The following is a 19,794-nucleotide window of genomic DNA, read 5'->3' on the forward strand; positions in this document are numbered from 1 at the left end:
ATAGGCTGAGTAAAAGACCAGTTACATTGGATAAGCTTGATAAAAGACCAGTTGGTCTGAAACGTTGCTGTAATGCCCTTGGTCCAATAAAGGCTGTTTTATTCACTAAACAGTGGGTGCTGGACTAACTTTTTTCGCCTACATTGGATAGGCTGAACCTCAAACACTAGAGCTGCATTCTGATCTAAAGCCATCTTTGCATGTTACCTCAACTCCCCTAAATAGTTTCAGAGGGTATGGCTTAGCTGATAACCAACAAGGTTATTTTCATGATGTTCATGAGGCAAGGATGACCATGGGATTTCTCTATACAAAAAGCATATTTCATAGAGGTTATATTTAATGTTCTCTACACTACACTACACTCAAACAAGAGGAACTCTTTTTGGTTTTGGGCTAAATTGTCTAATATGCTAGCTAGGCATACACTGGCTGCCCTGGACCAGTAGACAATGACAAGTTCCCTTTACATTCAGTACCATTTGAACTCTGACCCTTGGTCCATTGATGCATCTGAATACAAAAAGAATATATATGAATGTATTTGATTTTGCATCCACTATCATCTAAGATACTAAACTACTTGTATAATCTAGGTTTAATTTTTGTTATAGAAGTTTTTCAGAGTGACAGATTATTTTAAAAAAGTTGACCTGAAACCTTTGCTTCTTCTTATTCTAACCTTTATTCTACAAAAAGAATAAAAGGTTCTAAAGGTGTAATGTTCTCTTGTGCATGGCCTATTCGTGAAACAGGAATGCCTCCCATCATGTCACAGAAGAGCACTATCTCAGGCACTGCACATGAGGAAACATCGAGCACTGATACTATGCAGAAAACAAAGTAGCCAAGCTGCATGCAAAAGTGTCAAGTCAAGGGTGGAATAAAAAATTGTCAGCAACAATTTTTTGTGCATGCAAGTTATTAACCTCTGCACTGGATCCGGTATAATTTAATTACAAGACATCTATCCTAAGTAACACTGACCCCTGTAACAATTGCTTGAATCGTGCTGAAGTTATAGAGCTCTTTTTGCACTGAGCTGCAAACTTTACAAAACAGATGGTTATTTCTTGTTTGCATTTGTTAAGAGATACAAGAGGGATCAGTTTTGCTTAAATTGCAGAGCCATTTGGGAAAGTATTTCAGTGTAAAATGGACACCTTAAAGAAGTGCAAGCCCTTTTGACACAAATTTGACTTGGGGTAAATATTTGATTTATATGAATGTAATCTAGGAAACCGCACCCTAAATGAAAGAACTATTCTTTAGAAGATTTTTGCAAAATAGCATTAGGATTACAGCTAATCCCCAGATTTGTAACATAAAACTGTGTAACTTCAAAAGATAGTGAAAGGATGGGTGTTAGTATATGCTCACAAAGGCCTGTAAGGATTGAGATTCCATTCTATAGCCAATATACAGGTATGGGACCTGTTATCCAGAATGCTCGGGACCTGGGGTTTTCCTGATAATGGATCTTTCCATGATTTGGATTTTCATACCTTTAGTCTACTAGTAAATAATGTAAACATTAAATAAACCCAATAGGCTGGTTTTGCTTCCAATAAGGATTAATTTTATCTTAGTTTGGATCAACTACAAGACACTATTTTATTATTACAGAGAAAAAGAATCTAATATTTTTAAAATTTGGATTATTTAATTATAATGAAGTCTATGGGAGACAGCCTTTCCATAATTCTGATCTTTCTGGATAACAGGTTCCGGGATAATGGATCCCCTACCTGTACTAAACTTTAGTATATGGGTATATCATATATATGTTTATCACTTTGAGGCCCATTTACCAAAGGTCGAATTTCGAATTCATGTGAATATACTCACAATTCGACTGGGTGGTTATTTAAGAAAAAATTTGAATGGCTAATATTCGATCTTATGGTTCCGACCAGAAAATTCTATTCGTATTTGATTTGTACGAATCGAGTTTTTCTCCACAAATAAAACTTGAATATGAGAAAGGCTATTAGCATCTCCAAATGGCTTAACGGACCTCTGCCATTGACTTGTACATGAACTGTGCAGGTTTTAGGTGGCGAATATTCAAATTAAAACTTTTTCCATGGTCAAAGGGTGATAAAACGCACATTCGAATTTACATTTGATTAGGGGGATTACAATTCAAATGTGTGAATTTTAACACTTGTGTCTCATTCAGTAGCTAATAAACTGAGCTTGTGGATCTATGGATCATGTTTACATTTAAACCTAAAGTGAGGTGTTTCTTATAATCAGAAAAAAGTTATGTCACAGGCACAAGATATATAACATGCATTTCAATAATTACATACAGTATACTGCACTGTACCTGCAATGTTCTCCTGCTTAGGGCAAATTCCTTTTGTAGGCGTTAGAAGACGGTCTTCCTCATCTGGTGTGACTTGGATGCCGATTTCCACAGGCTCGGCCACTTTCCTGAGCTCTGATCGAGTTGAAGGAGGAGGGCTACTTTTATCCATCCTCTTCTCATAGCAGACCCCACTTGGGCCACTGCACTGTTTTTTCTTGTGCTCTATAAAAACCAAGATGTCTCCCAGGGGAAAGTTCATCTGACACTGTCCACATGTTAACAAGTCTGGGTCAGTACCACTGCTGTTGAGGCCAATGGCTCCTGGCTCAGGGATGGCGATAGCCTCTTCCTCATCTGTGATCACTGTTTCAATGTGGTGGTGGTCTTCTGCTATTAGTTAAAAAAAACACAAATAAGACTCATTCATGCAGCTACATGAAAATAAATATCTTCTATATGAGAGGTAAAACACGGACTTGAGGAAAGTTAACAACAACAAAAGAAAATGGCTACTATGGTATGTGTTAAAGATCCTGCAACAGTCACGTTTAAATAAGGTTTTACAAACAAGAAGCAACCTGAAACTAATAAATGTACTTATTAAAAAAGTACAAGTCTACTTAATTGTAAAAATTGTAAACATCTCATCGTTTACCTACCTTTCTAGACTTTTACATTAACTGCACAAATACTATATGTGTTACAATGATAGATAGATAAATGATAGAGATAGATATTGAGTTGTATTAACTGTCTTTAATAATGGAATGCATATGCATAATAATGAAATTAATATATTATTTGTTGACAATACACTATTGGGATTATGCAATAAAAGGCACTAAATTTTCCCAAGTGCAGCTACCCATAGCAACCACTGAGCAGGAAGTATTTACTAGTTACATGTTTAAAAGCAAATATCTTATTGATTACAATGGATAAAGAGCACCTTAGCAAACGTAGCACCTCTTATTACATAGGGGGGTTAATTGTTTATACAGATAATGAAAAAATGTTGCCTACGAATATGGGCACATACTAATTCAAGTCAGATATGGTGTAGAGCTTCTACAGATAATTGAATCTGTCCACACAGATATATACGTTAACAACCTTTTCCCCATAAAGCATGCCTGGGGATATATATGTTGAAACATTTATGCCACAAACAAGCTCAGAAAAGGCTAGATGTCTGTAATAGTCTCTACTGAATGTAATGATAGCCTACCACCTGCCATAAGAAATACAGGATGCCCATAGCAATATATACTTAACAACTGAGAATACGCCTTCATTTCTTTCCTTAGACTATTTATGTGTACTGCATAATCACGCTTACTATATTTTGTATTGTCTCTCTTCGGGTATTGCAGTAACATGGGAGAAAAAAACTCGATACACCATTCTACAAATGTATAGAAAAATATTGCTTTAATATTTTTTTTTACCAAAATGTTTGCGAAAACGCCAAAATATTACTTGGCTTGTATTTGACAAAAAAGGTATGTTCACCAGGTGCATGATTGCTTAGGGTTGTGATTAATTGCCAAGGAAAGTAACATTCCTGGCAGATAAATACTCTGAATTGTTTTTCAGAATTTTATATGACCCCAGCGAGCATTAGTTTGAATAAGAAAACTGTGCTGGCTGCTTTTTTTCAAATATCTACAATTCAGCAATATTACCTTACTGTAGAAAAAATATAAATTTTCAATAAAAATACAATTTTGTGTAATTTGATTGAGAGCCACTGCAAAAGAGTGAGAACTATAGCATTTTACATTGGCAGCTATGCAATATTGATGTCAGGAAGCACGATAATCTGGTTGGTAAATGTAATTCCTCTTAGGAAATAAATAGCAGGACAAAGACAAATGAAATGCATTTATACGAAATAAATGTTCATTTCCCAAAAGAAATACATTTGATCTTATCCTTTGAAAAGTTACTTCCCAAAGACAATATCTACAGCCATATAAAAAAATGTGTGTGATAGCAAATAAAAATATTTTACACAGAAATAAAGGTTTGCAAGTGGGTCACAAGTGACACGTTTATTATTCAAATACTCCACCTTTCCTCAGATCTGAAACTGTGAGGTTCCTGCAACCTGCATTTCTCTTTACTGTACGAGAGTCATTTTATGCTTCTTATCAGTAATGTATCAGTGATGCATTTGGAGCCTTGAAAGCCACCCTGCTTTTAGCAGCAAATAGAAATGACGTTAAGGAATGGTTTCATGATACTTTTCACACTAGTATTTGTCGCTTTACCCCGGCCTTCCTTTTCCTGGCTGTTTGCAAGTCCTTGCAAAATAGACCTTCACAATGGAAGAATCATGCCAATAACAATGGGTGAAAGTACAGAAAGGTGTATGCCATGTTTGAGATAGAAGTTGCCAATCCTTTCGGCACTTTCTGCAAGACTGAGTTATAGGAATATATTTCTAGCTCTATAAATAATGTTCACCCCATTATCCAACTTGCAAACTTGCAAGAATCTGTTCCTCTCCTTGCACAAAATAATACTTGTTTTCATTGTATTTAATATTTATGAACATCACACTTTAATTAGATTCAACTTTTACATCATTAGATCTTTCGCCATTTCCCCAACTTGGTTAAATGCATTTAATGCCCAGGTAGTTATTAAAGGTCACATATTCTGGCTTTGAGACGCCATCTGAGCCATCCTATGTTACATCTACAGTGAAAACATCCTAACAAGTGGTATAGATTCTACTAATACATATATATATATATATATATATATATATATATAGTGAACAAGGATTGCGGCACTCACATGTTTGTTTGTTTTTGCTCCTGATGAAGATCCCTGTGGGTGATCGAAACGTTGAGGCTTAATAATAATTTTTTTTTTTTGTTTTTTCACTAAAACCCTGTGAGTGCGGCAATCCTTGTTCACTGCTTATTTCCCATGCTGGCACCCAGGTATTAAATTTGTTTACGGAGTGCACCATTCCTTTGGATATATATATATATATATATATATATATATATATATATATATATATATATATATATATATATATATATCAGCTGCTATATTATAAACATGTCCAACGCAAAGAATAAGTACAATAAAAACTGTACTTTGACTAAGGAGCTCTGGCTCCTTGTGCAGTGATTTTATCATCTCATTGCACCCGCTCTTGCAATTCTTACAACTCCCTTGTGTTACACTTGATCACATCTATACGTTACACAACACTGCTCAAACACAGTTGCAAAGCAATGCCATACTGCAGTATTAAGTCAACCCCTGGAGGTCTAAAGAGGCTTTTTAATGCACTACTCAAAAGGGTCATATCCTGACATGAAAAGGATTGTAAGAATTTTTTTGGTTTGTTTAATTTTGTACTTGCTTAAATAATGCACATGCAAATATCAAGCCCTTTTTATTTCAACGTTTCATTGCCACCGTTCTCATACTTTATATGAACAGATCCATTTAACAGTATGGTCACCAAAAACGCACCTGTGCTTGTGAATTGTGTCAGACTTAGCCGTTACATGCTTTTTATATTACAAGAAAATGTAAGCCGTATGCAAACCAAACAGCTTTGGTAACAACTGTCATTTTCTAATTATTTTTTGTGTTTTGCACAGGAATTAATCGCTGGCACATAGTGAGTTCATAGAAAAACTGCATAATAACTTTTCAGAGCACACTAATAATTAAAGACATAGGTTACTGCAAGATATATTTATATATATATATATATATATATATACATATATATATATATATATATATATATATATATATATATATATATATATATATATATATATATATTGCATGTTTCTTGCTTTATTTTTTCACTTAAATGTAAATTTCAATGCAATGCTTTCTGCAAAACGGACTTATTGCCTGAGCTAATTAAATCCCTTAACTGATTGTAGATTAATTAGCATGTTTGTTACATATGTCACTATTTAAAAAAAGTGTTTTTCTAACCAAAACTGATTGTGCCTTATGTGCAAAGAATTGAATATGCAGTTATCGAAAGATTAAATAATGTATTAAGTTTCAAGAATATTAAATCTGCAATTGATTTGAGCTCAGATAGAGTCTTTAAGAGACACACTTTGGATCTTATTAAGCATGCAAAGTAAAATTAAGTCACTTTACTGTGCTACGCCTGAAAAATGATATTCTCAAACACTTCACTGTTTGAAGAACCTGTAATGGATGACACAAAGCAATATATTACATGGCACTTAACTAATAAAGAGGACACAGTTGAAAAAAAGATAGATAAAGATGAACTACTGTATTTAAGTTAAACAAGCATTTTTTCATCAGCTGCCTATTATGGTGCATGTTTCCCTTCAGATTCAGAACATCCTCTTGTTAAAATTGAATTCAGCCAAAAGAAAAAAAAATCTGTACTGCAAATGTAAAAAAAAAAACCTACAAGCTGCTATAATTTGAAGCAGCCAACAATAAATGCAAATTAGGATATCTAAAACACAAAGATTTTAGATTTCAGAACAGCCACGAATATTCACACGCAGAAGTGCGAATTAAAGTTATAGCACTAGGGCGTAAGGGTAAAAACTATGCATGCTCTAGTCACAGAATGGATTGTGTATTGTTCATCACTAATTTGGATCTATTGTTTAAACATATTTTTTTTACATATTTAGATGGAAAATATACCAGAGAGACCAACCAATTTAATGCAAATTAAATAAATACAAGGAAAAAATTTTCTGCACACAGTTTTTTCTGTTTAACCGAAGGACAAACTTCATGACATAATCTCATGAGATCTACGCTTCCTTTATGTTAAAGTGATACATGTATTTATTTTCTAGGTGCTCCTGATGCTAATTCACATTATGATAAAGTGGCTGGTTGAGATAAATCAAAAAAGTACTGTTTTGTAAATGTTATCCTTTAAATATGCTTATCCCAAATAAATCTAGTTGGCTCATACTGGGGGTACAAGTGGCTGAGAAGCGAAGAGATTAATAAAATAAAATATTAAAAACCCATTCGAAAATGCATTAGAACAGCTACAAATACATATGCAGGTGTCTCAGGCGGAAGCATTGTAGAGATGTTTGGTGACATTTGTTCCTGAAAAATGATCTCCTTACTCTTACCCTGGGTAGCATTCTAATGATCAACATAATACATATTTTGTTGGTATAGTGAGCTTGCAATTAAGAGTGAGTGAAGAATCATTTTATAAGGCTTCCTCACAGTTTGTGACCAGAACTGGAAGCACATATGCTAGATTATTGAGAGTATAAATTTACTTTATTGAAAAACGTTTATTGAAACTATAAATATGCTGTGAGGAGAACGCAAATCCTGAAATATATTTTGGATTCCTGAATGCAATATGCAAAAGAAAAGAAAACAGATTCACACACACGGCAATAATCTCATATCCCTGCAGTTTTATCATAAACAACATCTATAGTCTGACTAAATCATTTTTGCATAATCAGTTTTAGGCTGCTTGCTTAGATACTTTGTACTCAGTAAGGTTATGTTTTAAACATTTAGGCACAATTTCAGTAGCCCCATTCTTTTTGCACTGGAGTCTGCAATTCCTTCATTGGCTAAAAGGTATATTGCAGCACATTACAGCTCTTATTTCAAGCACTTTTAATAGAAAACAGTAGCATTTATATTTAAGGAAGTAAAATTAGGAAGTGGTATAAAGGGTACCCATAAGAAAATTGTTTTACTTCTCACTATATGTAATCTTCACAATCCCACCCATTCATTTCTAAATTCCCTGACTTCTGTCTTGGAACATATGAAATTAAGTTTAAATTTAAAAAGGGGACATAATTACAATAACATTCAGGCCCCCCATATTCTCAAATGTATAATAATTCTGTATATGGGAACTACCTTGCTATTTTATATCCCAATTCATTCCCTTTTAGAGCTCTCTTACCTGTAAAAGGGTAACACCGAACCCTCTCTCTACCTGCCCGTACCCAAAAAAGAGAATCAAAATGTAATGGCTTCCCGGAGGCAGAGATCTATGGGAACATAAATTATGTTATCTGATACTAGGAAAAGAAAGAAGAGCCTTACAGTGCTGCTTATATCTTTCACAAAGAAAGCATACCACAAGAGACCAGATTGTCTATATGCTTTACTGAGAGAAGTGATATTCTGTATTCTGCGTCATTCCAATTACCATAAGCACCATCTTAATGCTTATGCTCCCTGGGGCATCCTTACAATGAACTGCAGGTATCTGCAGCCGAGTGAAAAGTTTATCAGTTGCTGAATTTCTCGTTTGCATTAAGGGTGGTCAATATCAAGGTTATAATAAGAAAACTAACTCTGACTATAAGTGTATTGTTTTGTAAAGTACAAATAGAGTTTCTAAAAACCCTTAACTTCCAGACATCCAAAATTGTCAGTCCTGCTACCAATATGCCTATCATTTGCTTGCATTCAACAAATGCACTTTACAAATGACTGCAAAGAACTCCAAACTTCAAAATACGTTAAATATAAATAAAATACATAAAATTACAAAAATAAAAACAAGTAAATGTACAGTAATATATTAATTAGCATGGTAAAAATATCATGCATGCAGTTAGCAACTGACGATGTTCACAATTTTCTCTCCCTTTTCTGCCTGAAATTCTGAAGCAGTAAGTGTAAATGTTCATTTCGGTCTTCTACAATAAGACTTCAGAGCGGTACCAGGCACTAGCTAGCGATGATGCATGCTTTGAGCTCCCCCTAGTAGTCACAGTTTGTCACTTAAACGCCTGAAGGTACAACTGAGATGTGCCTCTTAGAAATTAAATATTTTAAAGAAGACTGCAAAGTTTATTCTAAAAGCACAAAAGCCAAAAACAAAGTATAGCTCGGTTATAAGGAAGGTGAGTGAAGGGAAAAGGTGAAGACAATATAAAGGAATGTTATTAAAGAAAACAACATTACTGCTGTTAGGCCTTAATGTTTAGAATCTGATCAATCTTCCTTGTCCTGCACTATTTTAAACCCTAATTATTCTAGGTGTCTGTGTTGCTCACACTACCATGTCATTCTGCAGATGCAGGGCAGTTTGACAAGCACTTTCAGAAGAAACCAATGTGGATTTGTATTTGTTTCCGTGTTGTTTCAGTATAGTTTTCTTTATTATTAATAAAGGCAAAAGCTTAAAGAAAACTAGCATGTGTAATATACAGACAAATCAGCAGACCTAAGCAACCACAGGCAACGAGAAGTAAATTGGTGGATTCTAAAACAGGTTTACCGCCATTAAATGCTTGTAACAGTGTTTCATAAAGCATACATGGTATCTTTGCACTTAAATCTAATTGAAAGCGTGTATTAATGTTTCTTGTTCAACTCTGCTAACCACAATAGTTTTCCGGTGCCGCTGGTGTTCCAGCAGTGAAGGGGTTAGCTGTCTTAAATCTGCATATTCAATGTAATGTTTAGGAAGAATGTCTAAATCATGAATATATTCCCTTTAAAAAGATGATCAATATATTATGGGAAAACTATATGGAGATGTCAAATGTATCTGACATTGTGTGGTTAATTTTAGATAAAAGAAAATACAATTTCTTTTTTCACTTTCAGTTTAACCATAGCTCAACCTCTTAATATTCTCCCATGTATCCCATGGGATATAAAGATACATCTCTGCCTCTGAATAAAAAAAGCTTTTGCAGCTGATGAAACCTTAAAGCTGGGATTATGTAATTTACACAAGTAGGTTACAGGTAAAGTAAAGGTTTAGATATAGATGTCAGACAATTATTTCTAAGGTTTGGAAAAATGTGCAGAAAGGAAATATATATATACAGCTATGGGATCCGTTATCCAAAAACCTGTTATCCAGAAAGCTCCAAATTACGGAAGGGCCATTTCCCATATACCCCATTTTATCCAAATACTTCAAATTTTTAAAATGATTTTCTTTTTCTCTGTAATAATAAAACAGTAACTTGTACTTGATCCCAGCTAAGATATAATCAATTGGATTATTGGAAGCAAAAGCAGCCTTATGGGTTTAATTAATGTTTACATGATTTTCTAGTACAGTTAAGGTATGAAGATCTAAATTATGGAAAGATGCGCTATCCAGAAAACCTTAAGTCCTAAGCATTCTGGATAACAAGTCCCATACTTGTATATATATATATATATATATATATATATATATATATTGTTTGACAGAACAGATATTAAATTCTTCGGGAATGATGCATATTTTTAAGGTAGAATAAAAATCACATTCTTGCAATGTTTTCTTCAAACACATACTGTAAATTCCCTTTAACTTTACAGTTTAAAATAAAAAAAAGTAAAAGTATGCTAATTAGCTATAATTTGCCAACAACTAAATGAAAGCGAAGCAATATGACATGCACATGCACGCAATAGGCCTTTGTTGCTTTTATTTCTTGGGGGAAATAGATGCAAAATGATCACGGCGCATGTATTGATAACATTTAGGATATGTTTCTCCAGGTAAAGTTGAATAAAAGCAAAGAAAACATTTAGTGATATCTGATGCAGAAAGGTCTCACAGTCACCAGATTCCTATATAACAGAACCCAGAGGCTTTTACACAATAAACAATAAAAACTGGTTTGACTGCTCTCTCTCTCTCCACTAAATCTGCAGGTATTTTCATGCTAAAACATCCACAGTCTCTCGTTTCAGCCTCATTTCTGCGTAGCATGAATACTTTTAATAAACAAATGTGTCCGAACTACCTAAAATGATCTGAAATAATCGGCCTTTGTCTGCATCCATAATATGAATGTTGCATCAGAACACTGTATTTACCCCTCCAACCAGTGCAGTCATTATTGTTTTTTGCTTAGATGTAAGATGGCAAAATACTCGAAAACAGTATGCATCTGAGACAAGAAGTAGCATGATCAACACTCTGCAGCTATTTAACCTCTGTTCAACCAACCAAGAGAAATTTCCCCCCCGCATCGGAAGAGCTTGCGATCAACTATGACTTACTGACTTTTCTTCCTCATACTGTTACACCCCTTATAATATATAGGTGAAATTCCATCTTTCATTCTGAATGCAAAGTACAACTGCCAAAGTCCAAATCCTCGCAATGTAATGTAATTATTTGATGTTGTCTCACAGAGAATAATCTTGTGAAACCCAACATATTTGAATGCCCCTAACCCATCCACTGAATTGTTCTGCAGATGTGGTTTGGGTTTGAAATGAACACAGACACCTGGATAGCATATAAAGCCATGTCAGGCAAATAACAATTCTCCAAAACCTTCAGCCATTACAGAGATTGTAATGACTAGAGTGGCCCTGGCAAAACACTCTTCAACCTTTCTCATGTAAAATGGGTGCTCTTGTGCATCTGCCTTTTGCAAGATTGTCTGGCAATGGCATACATGGCTGCAAAATTGATATCAAAAGAGCAGACATGACAATTGAATGTGGCACGTGTCATTATCTACAGTAGCTACTTACTGAATGCCTACATTTTCCAAATTCTCCAGGTGGGAAACACATAGTCAAAGTCTGGCTTTCTTGGACGCCAGCCTGGTTTTCCTACTGTCAGTTATCATACAAACAACAACAGACTCCACATTGACATTAGGATGATCACTACTATTGCAGCCCATTATTTAGTTTTAGGGCTTCACTCTAAACACATTTCAGCAGACTGTTAATTATTTGATCTGCTGTCCAAATGGGGCCAGAATTAAAAGTCATTGAACCCTGTATCTGCCAGTGTTGAGTGAACGGGTGCATCATATGCAGCTCTGGCAGACATGGGGTTGCTCAGGATGTGTGATGTCACTCCAGACACCTTAATCAATGACCCTCATATCATGCAAACTGAAATTCTTCATGATACTTACCTGCTTGATGGCTTCTTGCTTCCCTTTAACTGGACACACTCAATGAAGGGGTCACCGCAGATCACCCCCACCCCCACCCAAAAAAAGGCCTTATTCCCAAAGGGTCCATTCCATTCATGGTGCACTCACTGGGTGCCATGCCATCTGCACCCATCCAAAATCCTAAGAAATCAGCCCTTCCTGAGCCCCAGGTGCCTGTGTAATCTACAGTGAATATTCATTGCCATGGTACAGCAAATCCTCACCCTGTGGGCAATGGGATGCACAGAAATATAGTCACCTTTATCTTCCTGAGGAATAAATCCCTGTCTTCCTTCATTTTACAAACCTAGCTAGAAAAATAAATGGAAATAAGAGAAGGAGAATGAAAACACCACTATGCAGATAGGGGCTTTCAGTCTGGAGAGGGGAAATAAAAATGGGTATTTTTTTTTCCAGTAATTCAGAATCCTCTTTAAAACAACCCAAAAGCTGAGAATGGATGAAAAGGAGAACGAGCACAGGCTGGAAGCAGAGAGAGAGAGAGAGACGGCTGCTCTCCTGGAAAGCCATGGGAGGGGAGAGCCCCTTATATATCCCTATATATATTTATTTATTTAAATTGGCTAAAATCTACCATAAATATTCGCCTTCCTTCTCCCTCCCAGGCGCCTCACACACTGCACTCCCAGCACAGGGAGGTGGCAGCAGCGCGGAAGGAAAGTGGAACCGGCCGGCCAATGATCACTGCAGCCGGGGGACTATTATTGCACTTTAGCTTCCCAGGCTCTGAGGAGCCCGAGCGGCGGGATATACACGGGTGCAAAGTACACGTTCGCGCTCAGCAGTGGGCGGGAAGGGGATCAGCCTGGAGTACCGTCTGGCTCGTTTACCTTCCCTGCACCAGACACAGTCACAGTTTTTGTCCCCAAACACATCATCCCCCTTCCTCGACTCTCAGACAAACAAGGCGGCCAAATAATAAAGCCATGTGTGCTTTTGTGTGACAGACGCAGCCCCACTAACCCATGGCTCCCTGGTCACCTCTCGTGTCACTTTCCCAGGGACTTTACATGGGCCATATTAAATCCTCCTTCATGTGTGACCCCCTGAACATTAATGAATACATTAATTAGTCATGAAGGAGTCCTTTCCACTTCACTGTGTGTGTTTGTTGTGAGGAATATATTTCTAGCGTTGTTGTTGTGGTGGTGAGCTCAAACCAAATAGTGGCAGCAGGGTGAGAGGGCAAAGAAACAAAAGAGTTTTATAAAAGACCTGTTTATAGTAGTAGTAGTAGTAGTTGTTGTGAGCTGCTTTCGCTTTGTAGCAGCAGAAAAGAACCCATGTGCTCACACTGGCGCCAGTAAATACAAAATATAGTATACTATAATATATTATTTCTAATGTATTAGAAAAAAGAAATGAGGATGTTTTCATTATAAGTAGGTAGCGGCCCTGTGTCTACACGTTAGAATCGAATGTAGCAGTGTAAAGTGGCAGCTCTAGGCCCATAGACAGGAGTTGTGACAGAAAGCTAATGTGACAGCAGCACTACACTGGTCACTATACCCCTCTGCACCATTACATTGTCAGCTCGGCCAACTGTGCTTTAAATAAACGGGATCCCCGGTCCTATTTTGCATTTCTCTGTCTAAATGGCCTGTAGGGTCAGTGACAGGAAGGTGAACGACATTGTATAGCAATTCAGATTTTCTCACCACGCTGCCTTATAACCCACCCTGAGACCCACTACTACTGGCACACCAAGTCTCTATTGTTTCACTGTATCTACACATAGCACGGAAGTACTAACATTCTTGTAAATAACAAGAGTTGAAAAGTAACTTTCATTCATTTGGTATAAAGTATCATTGGCATGAATATCCCGTTACACAGGTGTGAGGGGAGCTTCCTCGCATCCCAGCACATCTCACCTGTGGTTTCCCTTCTCTTTGATACTTTAGCTTGTGGGAGCCCACATTGACCAGGCGCTCAATCTATCCATCACCTCTCCCCGCTGTCACACCTTCATGGCTTGGGGATCAACTCGGACCCCTGGCATCCCCCCAAAACCATCCTGGAAGCTATTCTGTCCCAAGCAGTGTGTCAGTTCCTCGCCCCTACTAATAAATTGATCCAGAGCCCCCCTTCTCCCGCTCCCCCTCTCTCCCCTCGCTCTCTCTCCCTCCCCAGGCTCTGCTGCCAATTTCGATGCATTTACATTTTGCAGCCGCGCAGTTGTAACGCTCTCCTAGCCATGTGTTTGTCATTAAGTCTCCCCAGCCAGTCCTGCCCAGGTCTCTACCTTTCCCCAGCATTGACTTGCCCCTTTCAACTTCACAGCAGCACAACTGCAAATCAACTGGCCTGTATTCTTCAAGCCACTGCTGCTTTTACTCTCATTATTATCACAAGTCAAATCTACGAATCCCATGCCTGCACGATGCTAAGCAGAAGCCACTGGCACGAATTAAATGCTTTGCACCCAGGGCACGAAATGAAACATGTCCACATACAATTCTTGAAGTGTTCAGCTTAGGACAGTACTGGCAGCTGTGTGTAATGGGCAGAAGTGTGCGTGATTAACTGTGATTAACTGACACAGCAGTGGCTTTGGAGTTTTTTTACTTTGTGCTGTCAAACGGATCCCATGTGCTCGCTAACTTTTCCTGACTCGCCAAGTTATTAAAAGCATGCACCCTGCACAATTCAGTTTAGTGTCACCCGCGCAAGCCATGAAAGTTCAGGAGCAGGTTAGTGTTGCTTTCTGCCTGCCCCCTCCTGCCCCTGCCTGCACCTCCTCCCCTGATGCCTCTCTACCTTCCCATGCCGTGTCCTTACAAGCTTTGGGCTTGCCCCGTGCAGACTTACGTGCGAGAATCTCCCTTTGTAACAAGTGCTGCGGGTTTCCCTGCTTGCGACGGGACATTGCCCTGGCATTTAAACTGGCATCGCCCGGTGATCGGCTCTGCGTAAGGGCGACCTGCTCTCCTTCCTCCCCCACGTTTCCTTCTTCTTCTTCTTCTTCTTCTTCTTCTTTTCTCTCCTCCTCTCTTTATTAGTTTTATCTTTTCTTCTTCTTGTCTCCTTCTTTTATGCAAGACAAATATTCGGAAATACTATTAGCGTCCTCCCTTGAGCAAGGAATCGAATGAGGAGGGCACTAGTTCCTTGGCTTTCCAATCTCTTCAACTTGAGAATTGGCTGATCTCGTGTCCACTCCGTCCTATGTCCACAGTGCTCGGCAATGGCACTTCTTCCATCAATGAGCCAAATGAAGAGCAAACAAAAAGAAATAATAATTTAAAAAGAAAAACGATTGCCCAAATAATGCCAAAAAAAAGAGAGGCTGCTTGACCCTGCTGGTTGAGGGGGGCTGTGAGAGAGTGTCTCCTTGCAGTTAGACACTGCCCTGGAATGTAGTGCCCAGCACTTTGCACTGCTCCACTTGCCTGGCACTGGGAGGACTTGCAGAGCCAGTGTTGTGCTGCTGGCTATTACTATTTAATTGTAATGTGAAGATGGCGGAGTCCTGGTTCTCTGGGAGCTCTCTGTCTCTCTGTGGCTAGGTCTGCCTCTGTACAATGGGATAAAATTCAAGTTCAAGTACGGACGTGACGTTTAATCTGCACCAGAGACAAAAAGACCGAGAGAGTAGGAGCACTGGGGGCGACTAGTGGTGGCTTTTTAACATTGTACCCTGAACACAACAAGAAAAACCACATGCCTACAGCACAGGGCTTTTGTACAGCTCTCATTCTCCAGCAGCACCCCACTGCTTGCTAAACCCATGCACTGGCACACACGCTGTTACAATGTAGCAGGCAAAGCTCTGGCACCTTCTACTCTTTTTATTTTTATTCTATGAAGGGGAACTTCACTTTACAAATGCTCCAGGTCAGTTCAATATGTGGCACCTTATCCTGTACTTGGAGCCTCCTACCAGATATCCCTGTTTCAAGTGCACCCTCTCTAGTACAAAACAAAAAAAGTCTCTGCAACTTTAGCTGTTTGCCTGGTAAGGGATAAGATGATTTATTATATAAGTGACAGCATTTTATTACTATTGTGCTAAATTAGCATTGATTTACAAGTGCACAGAACTCACATAAACTCAGCAAGGTGACCACTGGGCTTCCTGCTTTCTAAACTGATGGGGAGAAACACAGAATAATGAAAAGCAGAAAACCCACTGTATTATGTGTGGGGGGGGGCTGGGGGGGTCTGTCCACTTCACTAGGAAATACCATTACACTGACTGTGCTTATACTTCTGCATTGCACTTACTGTGACAAAAGGGTTAAATTATTTTGGCTTCCGTCCAATGATTATATGGAGTGTATTTAACAAAAAGAACAATTGTTTAATTTCTGCAATTTGCCAGTAAGATGTATTCTGCATGAACCAGATACGTCCAATACAGTGAATGTTTTTGTTCATTACTACATAACACATTCTATTGCCGCTTTTTTTAATACCAAACTTGATCTTTTCCTTCCCAATAAAGCATATAGCCATATTATGGATAAGGTAATCCTTGCAAATTCTGTAATATCTCTATCTTTGAGCACAGCGTGATGTAGGTTCATTATAAGCATTTTTCTTTTTCAAATAAGAACCCATTTTATGCTTCTTTATTTATTCCACACTAAACAGCCTCTGACTATGTGTACATGAGAATAATTTTAAATGATTTTACAAAAAGAAGGGGCAAAAATGACAATCGCGTTAACATGGAATAAAAAAAAAGTTATTATAGCCACGGTGACATATTGTACATCATTGATGGAATTTGTAATAATTAAACGGATAAGACAATAAAACATCATTGCCGTTTTCTCCCGAAGGACACCTTTTCTTTCTGAGGCTCATATGAAATATGCAGAATGGAGGAAATGCAAGAGGCAGAAGCCAGAGGATTTGCAGGAGGTGAAGAAAGGAGATTGAAGGAGACAATTAAAAGCACTGGGGACATGTTGTGAACACAGGAATTCATTCTACCAACACATAAACACGAGCATACTACACACATGTATAATTACACCCAAACATATTTATTTACATTTCCGTCACACATGGGGTGACATCACTCCAATTAATTTAAGCATATAGAAAGACAATTTAAAAATTACTCTTATTCTGCTCATTTTCCTATAACATATTAGACCTAGAATTTCTATCCGCTGGAGGTTGCACGGCGACCACTGAAGAACAGTTTATATCCATATTTATTTACCTCTCTGTCCAATTTTCTAACAGCATGATTTTCAAAGGCGTTCTGTGTTATATCATGTCTATAAGGGGGGGGACGCCTTCATTGATTTTTATCAGTAATATTTGCTTTGAAAAGAAAAATGCATACCTTTTTTATGTAGGGAATTCTATGAAACAGGCATCTGTAATGGCAAATGTGGCTTATTTTAAAATATTCAGATTTTTTTTTGGAGAAGACACTGTTTCATCTTTGTTTTTTTAATAGGCACATGTGAATACTGAGATATTTTATCTTTGACCCGGACAGCTGAAAAATATCAACTATTTCTTTTGTGAGCATCAATATCTCATCACCCCTTTAAACCTTTTGTGATTAGCAAAGGATCTCTCTGGACTGTAGGATTCGGGCTGGAGGTGGGGGTGAGGGGGGAAGGGGTAAGCAATGGTTTATTTCACATTGCTGTCCCCAGGCAGAATCCAAACACAGCTCAGCACATGATAACTTATTATTAATATATCCTTTTAAAGGCACCAGCTTGGAGGCTGTTATATCTCTTCTGGGCTGTAAATTATGAGTTCCTTTTGTAGACCTCCCAAACCAGTAAATGGTTAAGGCAAGCAGTGGAATAATACTGAAAGTTGCTGCAACTATGAAAAGAGTTAACATGACAAGTAAGGGATGAGAGAGTGACTTTTACAAGGTAAAACAATGACCTGCTTCGTAGTGCAGCCCTGGAAGAGTTAATTATATAATTGGCAGTAACAGTAAGGCTGTGGTTATGAATGGGGATGTTCTTAGTGGCGGTTGGGAGGGGGTTAGGTAGGTAGGTGTGTCCCATACATCTAACACACATACACACACACATTCACACACCTCTTTCATTTTCCACTCCCCCATCTTTTGGCTAAGAAAATTCTCCAGTTGTCTTTCCTCCCCTTTCTCACCTAAGGTCTGCTAATTCCCAGCCCCCACCTGCTGTCATATTGATGGATGCCCCCAGGTCATATAAGCCTTGTCAGGAATGCAGAAAAGTTTAGAATATGAATTCAAAAGGGTGCAGTGAACTTAAAAAAAAAAGAGACAGAGAAAGAAAGAAAAGAAAAAAATTGTATTTGCATTTGTATATCTTGCACTATTTGGTTCATCTTTTTATTTGTATTTAAGCATATTTTGGATATTTATTATATACAAATACATAGATTTTGTACTGGAGCTTCAGGTGTAAAGGTGATTTTATGAATCCTCAGATATGAAGACACCTAGTGTATGTAAGAACAGCCTAGGCTTACTTTTTCCTTTAAATTCTTATTGTGTAAGATGTCTTCTAGGAAGCATCACTCCTCACGGGGCACCAATTAACTGACATTACCAACATTATTTTTATTATCCTTTACAGAGTGCCAAATGTTACGTATTGCTTTACTGAGATTGTTCATCATTCTTACCAGTCCCTGCCCCAGTGGAGCTTACAATCTAAAGACCCTATCACATTCACACAACACACATACGCTTGGAGCCAATTAAATTAATCAGCATGTTAAGTATCATTTCATACATTCTGGAAAACCCGATTAAGAAACCAAAACTGTCAGAAGTGATTTTCTTAATAAATGTAATGTTTTTTCCCCCAGCAATTAGAAATATAATATAGACAGCTTCGTCCATAGTTTGGGAAATGCTGTAGAAATTGAAAAGAAACATAAATAAGATTTCAAGCAAAGTGATTATATATTTTAGCAATATTCTTTTTCTTTGGATGTTTCCCAAAAACCCGAATTATTTAACATTATCTAATTCTCGTTTGCATGCTGCTGTCTGGCACGTCTGATCGTTAGCTTTAAAAGCTGTTAATGTCTTGTCTAACAGCTCCCCCTTTAGTCACTTTGCTATCTGTGTCTCACGTTCAAAGCCAGATCAATAGCAGTTTTCGTTCCAACCTTGACCTATCCCTCGACCCGGCCTCCATGTGCTTCTGGGCCTGTGTTGTGGTTTCCCACTATGCCCTGCACATACCATCTAACAATTGGGGACTGACTGCAGACAAACATAAAGGACTGACTCAATTCGATAAAAATACCACCAGGCTGGAAAGGAATGGTATCAAACCACAAACGTATGTAAGATGTTCGTTAATACAACCACATTTCGATTCGCCATTGATCAGATGCCTAAAACATATAAAGCTGTATTAACGATCAGTAGAGATAGTTTACTAATTCCTTACTGAATTTACATGTGTCATTATATAATATTTGCAGCTTACATCAGCAAAACAGACTGTGAAAGAATTACATGTGTGCATAATTTGGGGAATGATTGAATATTTTGTTTTTAATGTAATATGTTTTTTTTAATCTCTTCTCAGTAATTTAGTCATAAAATTGTAATGAATATTT

At 37.5% G+C, this 19,794-nt stretch overlaps 1 protein-coding gene across 4 annotated transcripts in view; it reads right to left on the bottom strand.

Moving 5' to 3' along the window:
* The window catches only part of bcl11b.L (BCL11B, BAF complex component L homeolog), a 73,010-nt gene extending 57,171 nt beyond the window's left edge, over nt 1-15,839 (bottom strand). For 2 of the 4 annotated variants that reach the window (XM_041573031.1, XM_018230495.2), the window contains exons 1-2: nt 15,055-15,838; nt 2,333-2,704 (exon numbers count right to left, since the gene is read on the bottom strand). In XM_041573031.1, coding sequence (XP_041428965.1) covers nt 2,333-2,704; nt 15,055-15,112 — 430 coding nt within the window. In that variant the 5' untranslated portion in view covers nt 15,113-15,838. Of the gene's footprint in view, nt 1-2,332; nt 2,705-15,054 lie in introns of all 4 variants that reach the window. The other 2 variants (XM_018230496.2, XM_041573032.1) reach the window with 2 other exon arrangements.
* Between the last annotated feature and the right edge of the window lie 3,955 nt (nt 15,840-19,794).

The sequence above is a fragment of the Xenopus laevis genome, chromosome 8L (assembly GCF_017654675.1).
Source record: "Xenopus laevis strain J_2021 chromosome 8L, Xenopus_laevis_v10.1, whole genome shotgun sequence".
NCBI lineage: Eukaryota > Metazoa > Chordata > Amphibia > Anura > Pipidae > Xenopus > Xenopus laevis.